At 40.6% G+C, this 10,653-nt stretch overlaps 1 protein-coding gene across 2 annotated transcripts in view; it reads left to right on the forward strand.

Annotated features, from left to right (window-relative positions):
- The window catches only part of CDH20 (cadherin 20), a 1,157,650-nt gene extending 1,148,344 nt beyond the window's left edge, over window positions 1-9,306 (forward strand). For both annotated transcript variants that reach the window (XM_078685760.1, XM_078685761.1), the window contains 2 exons: window positions 719-970; window positions 7,873-9,306. In XM_078685760.1, the coding sequence (XP_078541886.1) occupies window positions 719-970; window positions 7,873-8,357 (737 nt within the window). In that variant the 3' untranslated portion in view covers window positions 8,358-9,306. The remainder of the gene's footprint in view (window positions 1-718; window positions 971-7,872) is intronic.
- The last annotated feature ends 1,347 nt before the right edge of the window (window positions 9,307-10,653 follow it).

A 10,653-nucleotide genomic window follows, 5' to 3' on the forward strand; every position in this document is an offset into this window, starting at 1 on the left:
GATTCCTCGTAAATCTGGAAATGTGTCTGGTTCCATGGGTGTTGCGTGGGGACACCCGCAGCAACACCCATGGAGCGCCCCTTTCACGCAAAGTGCTGCGTGTGAGGGGCCATATTTACAAGGATAGGAAAAGTCATGTAGGGTGGCTTTTCCTGTCTTTCCCCATGACGCAGGCACCCTTGCACCATGGTGCAAGGGTGCCTGCTCCGGCGCAAGGTAGCTGTTTGTGCGCCAGCGCAGGGGAGAGCACAGGAATGTGGCATATCATTGTAAATGTGTTGCATTCCTGTGCTGTGAAAGTGACTCAGTGCGGCGCAGACAAATGGCTTGCGTAATGCTCTGAGTCACTTTCTCGTATATCTGTCACTTGGAGCAGCAGCATGCGCCACCAGTACGACACAAAAAGTGACGAACCGGTAGCGCAAGGGGCTTGTAAATCAGGCCCTATGAATCTGCTGCTCACGTAGTTTACCTTCTTACAAAACGTTTGTATTTTCTATAATATTGCGATTCCTTCCGTATCTACTTTTAGTAACAAAATAACGCCAAAGAACGTGCTGCATACTGCTTCCCAATTCGCTCTTTCTTGACGCATAATTTAGTCAACAGTGCCCCATAATAGAGTCCTTCATCCCCGCATAATTCCAGAGGACCTGTTTAAAAGTGACATTCATGCACACATGCCTGTTCACGCTTCCACTGTTTTGTTTCTGCACAGATAACACCGCCTGGATTGTGACACGACGAGCTGGCTTCAGACAGCGGGATCAGAGCGCGTTCTACCTCCCAGTTCTGATCACGGATAATGGCCGTCCCAGGCAGAGTAGCACGGGCACCCTGACCATCCAGGTCTGCAGCTGTGACGATGCCGGTGATATAATGTCCTGCCATCCCGAGGCCTACACCCTACCCGCCACCCTGAGCAGAGGCGCGCTCATTGCTATCCTGGGCTGCATATTTGTCCTGCTAGGTAATCCTTCAACTTCTCCGACTTTTCGAACTGCAGCTTTTACAGATCTCTTTCAAACAGCTTCCGGAGGAGTAATATTACTCGTAGTAAGTGGGAAACTTGCGCAGTAGAGTGGTCCAATGATTAACCTTCTCTGAATTGACCGCATATTCAATTAATCCCTTTTATTCTGTGAAGTGTGGTACCCGCTGTTGGTGTGTGGCCTTTTTGACACATTTCAAATGACTGTAATACATATATTGCCAATTTGGAGATTAGTGCGAAGAGAGAGAAATCTCAGGGTATCATGGTTCATGACTTAGAGCCGAGGCAACTGCCATCTTGACCTCTTCTACCTGCCATCTTGAAGTACAGATTTATATCTATATCTTATATATATTTATATATATATTTATATCTATATATACTACCGTAGTTGAGTGAGTTCAATGCTCACTCCTGACGGGTATGGTGTTTCATAGGTCTTGAGTTTGAACACGTGAGGTAGCTTCAGTGTCCCAGCCTTCTAAGATGGGGAAACTGTGGGGCATATTTACAAAAAATGTTGGAGCGCGGTGCTAGGGCAAATGTGGCAGACCCCGCTCCGGCATTTTTTAAAGGCCAGTCAGTCAGTCATATATCTTTTATTCGGTTTCCATAATTTTTTAGGAACCATAAAAAGCACATTACAACAAACAATTTATAAAAATAGGACGGCAGAAAAATTATACCAATATACAAAATTTTCATAAAAAGGGATACATTTTAAGGGTAAAAGACAGACAGAGTTGTTAAACAAAGTGTTGATAAAGAGCGAGTGCATTAAAAGACAGGTTAATCATAGTTACACCGATATTTTATACATGTTTTAAGGAAACCAGCGACACATTTAGCAATAAATTCAGAGTCTAAATATTGCAAAGCAATGAAAGCGGGACGACAAGATCTCAGACCCATAGATGACAATAGAGGGACAATCCAACGCTTTCGAGGTAGTTCGTAAAATCTACAAAATAATGTAACATGGATTGTCGATTGTTCCGAAGTAACATCACATGGGCACTTAGTAATATATTTTGATCAATCTTGCTTTTTTGGAAAAGAAACAATACGAAAGAATATATTAAAACGAAACCGGGTCAGAAGATATTTTTCATATGCACTCAGATGATATTTCAGGTAGGGTTGAATGCCTAAGGCAGATTGGACACTTAGGATCTGGATATTGGAGCACTTAGTAATTTCTTGAGAAAGGCGAAGCTCCCTCAGATGTGACAAGCATAAGGTTTTTAAATTTTTCCTTGAGATGCTCAGCAGAGTTGAGGGCTCAAGGAAATACATAGTCATGTTTATATCCTTCAAGAAGTTACTCACGTAGGCTAGCCAAGGGATTTCTGTCCAATTGGCCAGGCCCAGACAGTCCATAATGAGTGAGCGAGTCAAGGTACACTGCTCTGTGATCCAAACTCGGTGCCATAAGAGAATGGGCTGGATTTTGATGTTATTTGTGATGTAATCCATACCCAGCTCGATATGGCTACCGTAGATTGGGGTGCCTATTGGAATTGCCAGCATGTACCTGATAAAACCGTTCTCTACCACCTGAAGAGCTTCTACGGCGGCATAGCCCCACACCCCCGTGCCATAAACTGCCACTCTGGGGCATTTGGCGTAGTATATTTTCAAAAGTTCTTCGGGAGGAGGCTTTCCAAGTTTTCGTGCGAAAGTGACCAGGGCAGTTGTTGCACGTAGAAACATTCGTTTCCTACTGCACATGGTCTGCTTCCAGGACATTTTGCTGTCAAATAATATACCTAGATAAGGGTACGTATTAGTACATTCCAGCTTATCTTTATTAATAAAGATCGGCTTAGGCTTCTTTACCCGCTTGCCAATGTGCATCACGAAGGTCTTTTTAATGTTGACCATCAAGTCCAAAGATGACATAAACTTGCAGTAATTATTAAGGAGGAGCTGCAGCTGGTTTGGGGTTCTTGCCATGATCACCGAATCGTCCTCATACAATAATGCTGGAATCAGGCGGTGGTCAATTGTTGGTAGGTCCTGGCTCCCTTCCAACATGGCCAACTCATGGCCAATGGTATAAAGGTTAAAAAGGAAGGGAGCCAGGACACAGCCCTGTCTAACTCCCCTGGTGACGGCGAATGATGGAGTAAGTTCGCCGTGCAACCCGTATCTCACTCTCGCCGAGGCATCAGAGTAGAGTTCTCGTAAAAATGTGACCAGAGGCAGGTCAACACCCAATTCGGCAAGAATAGACCACAGTTTGGAGTGAGACACACAGTCAAATGCTTCAGACAGGTCTACATACAACAGATGGAGGTTGCCATTCTTTGCCCCAGCGTATTTACCAATAAAAAGGGAGAGGTTCAACGCCTGCTCTACGGTTCCCAGTCCCTCCCAGAACCCATATTGCAAATCGGTCATGATATTGTTAGCAGCGGCCCAATCCTGAAGACGCTCCGGGACCAGCCGACCGGCCACCTTGCCAAGGGAATCAAGGAGGGATATGGGCCTATAGCATATAGCATGCAGGGTTATTACGATCTCCCTTTTTAAAAATGGGGAGCAAGGTTGAAGTAGACCAAGAGTCAATTAACCCCAATGATGTAGTGGCTTCAAAAACACGGGTCAAAATCGGTGACCATAAGTCCTGATTATGGGTAAAAACATCTAACGGTACCCCGTCCGGGCTGGGCGCCTTGCCAGATTTAGAAGCTGACAGGGCAGTAATGATTTCATTTTTTAAAGTCAGGGATGCACCGTCTTCACAAGAATAGTGCGCACCCCAGTGTTTCCTCTAGCGCTGGTGCAAAAAAAACTGCCTAGTGTTAGCGCAGGCCCCCTGCCGACATGATTAAAGAGTGCCTGCGCTGCAGGGGCGATTGTTTATGTGCAGGTACCGACACCTTCCTGCACATAAACAATCAATAATGGTGATTTGCTCTTTCTATGTTTGCAGCATTCTGCAGCACACATGGAAAGAGCAAAAAATGAGGAGAAATAATAATTTCTCCTCGTATCGTATCAGGTATTCCCTGACCTTAGTTTTAGACAGAAGCTCAGCCTTGTAAATCTGGGGCAGTGTCAAAAAGCGATGTGTGTTGCGGTAAATTGCACTCCCCTTTTCCGCAGACGTTTGTGATGGAAAGGGGCATGTTTACAAGGTGGCGTTAAGCCACGTAAAGTGCATTAGTGCCACCTTGCAAATATGGGAAATGGTGCTATGCATCTGGGGCGTGAAAAAAAGTGATGCTCGAGTGGCGAATGGGGCTTGTAAATATGCCCCTGAGTACCATAAAAAGATGCAAATATAACATTTGTTATTTATTGCACTTAGAAAAAATAGAAATGCAATATTTAGAGCTACATAAAGAACAACGTATTAGTATCATATGTTAACAGAAGGTGGAAAGCACTCACACATTCTGAGGTGGTGGAAAGAGCTGGCAAATGGCTGGTGCCATGCTACCATCTCTGTCATTTTGGAGCTGGTAGCCACCTCCCACCTTCCCACAGGGTACCCTAAGGATTTGTATAAATCCCTGAGTTACCTTTAGTCCCTCGACTGCTGTATTGGAGCTGCTCTTGGCAGTCCAATATTATGACAGTCTCACAATGGTGGAAGAACTTTAACCAGGTGTACCGTTGTGACATCTTTGCTTCTTGTGGTTGCTGAGAGGTGGAGAAGCATAAAAGTGGCACAGTTAGCAGAGCCAGACTGGCCATAGCGGACATCGGGCATTTCCTCGGGTGGCTAGAAGGGTTTGGGTCGGTTCTGTTACTGGGGGCCAGTTTTGCAGTGGTCCTGTAATATCTGACCCAGTAACAATACCAGCAGTGATTCACATTTGCACCTCCCAGGGGAGGTGATCTTTCAAAATTGCAAGAGCTGCTTCGGGATCTCAGTCCAGCCCTGAAAGATAGTGGAGGATCGAACCCTTACTGAGAAGGATATTTGTGAACACATTTGTGCCCATATGGACGTTTTTCTAAGAGAACCAATTATTTTTATGAATTGGTTTAGTTTATTTAACTGCGATCATTTGATCCAATTCTTGTCTCCTTGACTTTTTAAATCTACACGCTTATATTGGCGACCTGTCTCAAAATGAATGTATGATCATTACAAATAGGAATTTCCAAAAACATGAATCAGTAGAGCAAACACTCAAATATGATGATAGACATTCATGAGAATTAGACCCAAAAGAAATCTCTTTGATGTTTAAAAGAGCGGTCCCTACTGTTAAAAAATTGCTTAGAAGATTTTGCCTAAATATTGTATGTCTGCCCTATATTCCCACTACTTGGTTGAACACCTCTATCTAAAAGGAGTGTAGAGATACAGACATTCAAATTCTTTTTTTTTTTTTTTTGATTGATTCAGTTCAAAGCCATATATAAAAAAAGTAGACATATAAAATGATTATGTCATGTCAAAATCGACATACCAATATATCAGATTTGTGGTATAAATATTCAACATAAATAGATAAACATATAGACAATAGAAGCAATATTAACATCAAATAGATACAATCTAGACAGCAGATTATCTTATTTAACGACAAAAATAGTAGTCACTAGGAATCCAGATAGTCTATCAAAGCCTGCCATATTTTGTACCCTCTACTCTTTTTCGTAATTGATTTAATCCGATATAGATTAAATTCTAAATGAAAAACATTATAGAACTTTGCTCGCCACATTTCATATGTAGGTGCATCAGGCTTTAACCACATTGATGATATACAAAGGCGAGCTACAGCCATAGCCATAAATATAACATATCTATTTTCTTGATACCCTAAAAACAATTCATTATCATTAGATAAACCAAAGATAATCATCTCTCTTGAGATGTTTACATCACATTTTGTAATACGTGCTAAAAAAAATTCTATGGATACAAAAAAAGGTTTTAATATAGGGCAGTCTGAAAAGATATGTATAATATCTGCCAAATCACATTGACACCTATAGCATTTCCCATTATTTGCGTTACTCCATTTTAGCATTTTAAGTGGTGTATGATAAAGATTGAATAAAGTTTTATAATGCTGTGAATATAGATTGGCAGAAATATGATTTTATCGGCTATACATATTGATTCTTGAAAGGGTACTACAGATGTGCCTAGCCTCGTACACCATTTGGATTCCTGCTGTTCCATATCATCCTGCTGTAAATTTAACAGATAGTTGTATATAATCCCTATACGTGTTGGTTTTTTAAGTATTTCAATGAATTCGTTATGACAGAGTGGTACAATATTTGGATGTTTGGAAATAAAATTACGTATTTGCAAATACTTAAAGAAGTCATGCTGAAAGAGACTATATTTATCTTTTAGCTCCTGAAATGAAGCAAATGTACAGTTTTTAACCATATCACCGATAGCTGTTATGCCTTTTTCCCGCCATATACACATAGTACAATCCCTGAATATTAAAGGAAGTAATTCTATAGAATTGCAAGGAGTATAAAAATGAATACGTCCCAAGGAAATGAGCTTCCGTATAGATCGCCATCCTTTAAAGGCGGAAATTATAAGTATAAATCTAGTTCTTTTATAGTAACTAGGTTCTAAAAAACAAAGTAACATTTGCCGAGATTGTGGGCCAAGTAAGAGAGAAAAAATATCTGGGCTTTCAAATGTGGGCGGGGTTCCACCTATTGCAAAATATTTAATATTTTGCATAAGACATGCCAGATAATATAGTGCAAAATTTGGAACTCCCCAACCCCCACTTAAGATTGGTAATGTCATATATTTAGATGCTCTCCGGGCAGATTTCCCACCCCATAGAAATCGATCAGTTATAGATTGTAATTTCCTTAATTGTAATGTAGATATCTCCAATGGTATTGCTCGAAAATAATATAAAACTTTTGGTAAAATAGTCATTTTTAAGACATTGCGTCTCCCAACCAATGATAAGTGTAAACATTCGATTTTCTCTAATTGATTTCTAACTGATAGCAGTATATCTGCCCAATTCGCCATAATTAACTGTTGAGGTAACAATCTAATTTTAATGCCCAAATATTTGGCCTCTGGAGTGACCCGGCTATCATTTGTACATAATCCTGCTGAGCATATAACCTGAGTCTTCTGAATATTAAGTTTGTACCCTGACACATTGCCAAATTCACGAGTCAGATTTTCTATTTCAGTTAATGCAGATTCCGGATCAGATGTTATTACTGCAATATCGTCAGCATAAGCTAACACCCGTATATTGCCTCCAGGCAAAACCATGGATTGTATATATTGGGATGACATCAATGTCTTTAACAGTGGTTCTATATACATGGCAAATAAAAGAGGTGAGCAGGGGCACCCCTGCCGTGTGCCCCGCGTGATATTAACTGCCGTTGACTCTTGCCCCGAAAGACATATTTTGGCCCTTGGATGTCTATACATAATTTGTAGAGCAGATATGAATCGTGATCCAAATCCCATTTTTCCCAAAATCGCCCATAAGAATGCCCATGTAACGCGATCAAACGCTTTCTCAGCGTCTAGACATTCAAATTCTATGGCACTATCTGGAAATAATGGGACTCAAGGAGCTATTCTTGCCAGATTGTCTCCTTGTTTTCCAATTCCTATCACGACTCAGTATAATTTTGTGCCCTGCTTTCTGATGTAGTGTAGTAGGATTTGGAGTCAATTTAGGATGAAAAAATGGTTTACCAGCTAGTGATGTGATGCAAATTTAAAGACCATGATTGGATTCACAAGAGTCATAGATGTCAGTCACTTGAGAGGTTTGCAACTAATTCCATTGCAAATGCCAAGTTCAGGACAAAGAGCACTGTGTTAACCTTTATTTTAATATTACATCAAAAAAAAAAATTCCTATTGCTAATTTTGAAATTTTTGTGTTTTTTAGTGCTGGTTCTTCTCATCTTGTCCATGAGACGACACCGGAAGAAGCCCTTTGTCGTTGATGAAGAGGATAACGTCCACGAGAACATTGTCAGGTACGATGATGAAGGTGGCGGTGAAGAAGACACTGAGGCCTTTGATATTGCAGCCATGTGGAACCCCAGGGAAGCCCACACGGGGAAAGTTAGACAAGACATGCAGCCAGAAATTCAGAGTCTATCCAGATATGTGCCACAAAATTGCAGGATGGAAAGCAGCGTTCATAACTATGTGTTGGCCAAGCTATATGAAGCCGATGTTGATCTTTGCAGCCCTCCTTTTGATTCCTTACAGACCTACATGTTTGAGGGTGATGGGTCGGTAGCTGAGTCACTGAGCTCTTTACAGTCAGGCAGCACAGACTCAGACCAGAGCTATGACTACCTCACTGATTGGGGGCCCCGTTTTAAAAGACTGGCAGAAATGTACAGTGCCCCACAAGGAAAATGAACTTCGCTGTAGGAGGATTTGAGTGTAAAGACACTGCAATGTCACACATCAGAATCTTGGTATATTCTCTTGTGATTACTCTGTGGCTGCGAGTGGGGAACTCTACTCTCAACACCTGGAAAGAAAATGGAGGCGGAGACTTAATGAGATTTGCTCTGGACCAGCTTTACTCAGTTACTTTAAATTACATTCTAAGAAACGAGGATTTGTTTTTTCTTTTTTAATGACTCACATTTGAAAGGTACCAGAGTGAGATGACACATATATTTTTATAAAGCACCAGTTACATTGTGTTCTTGATATAGGTGGATTAAAAAGGAATGCTTGGGTTATAATCTGAGAAAAAAATGTCTTAGGAGGATGGAGATGTAGCGTATTAGTGGACAATGCCTCTAAGGATGCCCTGGGCTAAAAACAAAAAGAGATGTTACTGCACAAAGAAAGACTGAACCTAAGTATCTCAAAGTGTTCTTTTGTAAAATAGGGCCATCCTAATGAAGGATGTAACAGTTTCAGAATCGTAAATGAAAAACCACCTGGCCAGTGTGGAGAGTTGGACACTGATTCCAACTGAATGGTTAACTTACTTCTATTAATACTAATCCAGATCAAATTTGCATATGCATTCTCCTTTCTCTATTGTGTTCCTGCTTATCTCTTAACTACCTAAAAAGAAACTTCGAAAAATCTGCCTGTATTGCACTACAGACAACTCATTTATGTGCCAGATTTGAAGATTATATACTACAAAGGGATGTTAAATTAAATGTTTTGTTAATTCTTGGGCATTCCTATCTATTAAGTGCAAATTCAGTCCAATTGATGTTTACATATGGCAGAAGACCTACTTGAACACACACAGCATTACAGGATAATAATATGTGGGCATAAGGATAGACATGGACATGTTTTGTATATTTGTTGATAATTTTGGTAATAAATATGGTACACTGGAATTGATACCTTAGGTTGTCTTCTAAAGAATGTATTTTTTTCGAGGTTATTGGTAATTCATTTGTTACGTCCTAATGTATGACAGAACCATGCATGCCATTGCTACGCATGGATTTACAACGTGCCCTTAACAACGCATATGCCTCTGCAACTCAAGCCTTTACTAAGCAACATGTAAGTATTTTACAGGTGAGTATAAAGCTATATATATATATATATATATATATATATATATATATATATATATATATATATATCCTATTGGTAGTCGCCAATAAGTAGTTATAGTTAGGACCACATTTCAATAGGAAAAGTATTTTTTGATTTGCCTTTATCTTTTTTGAGCCATTTGATGAATTTTCATGAAATTTTCCCAAACAAAGTGCACCTGTGATTTTTGTTGCAATTGGAAAGTATTGAGATGCAACTTCAAGGGGGGCAGAGAAAAAGGGGATATCAAAAAAGTGTTTTTTTCCATGTTAATTCCCTTAGGAGCTTTGAACACAACTGCAGCCCAAACCGCTGAACGGAGTTGCACCAAATTTGGCAGAAAACTAACTTTTGGTCCTTAGATTGGGCTTTTTGTTATTTGGTGTAAATCCATTCACTAGTTGTTGAGAAATTTAAGAAATCCAAATTTGTATATCTGCAATCGCAGCAAATTAATGAAGAATAACAAGCTTCTGCTTAAACATGCAGCGCTCTAATTGGCTGCCTACACTTCAACAAGGAAGTGTTGTCATTGTTCTTGGGACAGCTGAGTCCCACAAAAAAAGAAAAGGAGACAGGGTAGGAATACCCTGAATCCCAAGCCTTGGTCTTGGGGTCTCAGAGGCAAAAACATTTTTTTTAAAGCAAATATGGTGTAAATTTTCAAAATTCATGAATTCACAGCAAATATTTTTTTTTAAAACAACAGTGTTCGCCTGTGCTTGTTTTTATTTAAACCCCCCACAGACATGCAGGCAGGGAAAAAGATGAAATGATTTCTCATGCATGCAGGGAGCTGCATTTCTAGCAGCTCTCTGCGTGCAGCAGCAATGCCGGCTCCCACGGGAGGTGGGAAGCTAGCTGAGACCGTAGGGGCATTGAGGCTTCCATGCGGTCCCGGGGGAATAGACTGAAGTGAGCAGAAAGTGGCAAAATCGAGGTCAGAAACAAGCAATAAGAGGCAAAATAAAAGGGAGAAACGAGCAGATAGAGGCAGAATAAAGGTCAGAAATGAGCAGAAGGAGGCAAAAGAAAGGTGAAAAACAGGCAGAAAGAGGCACAATAAAGGTAAAAAACGAGTAGAAAGAGGCAAAATGGAAGGGATAAACCCGCAGCAAGAGGCAGAATAAAG

This window comes from Lissotriton helveticus, chromosome 4_1, assembly GCF_964261635.1.
Source record: "Lissotriton helveticus chromosome 4_1, aLisHel1.1, whole genome shotgun sequence".
Lineage (NCBI taxonomy): Eukaryota > Metazoa > Chordata > Amphibia > Caudata > Salamandridae > Lissotriton > Lissotriton helveticus.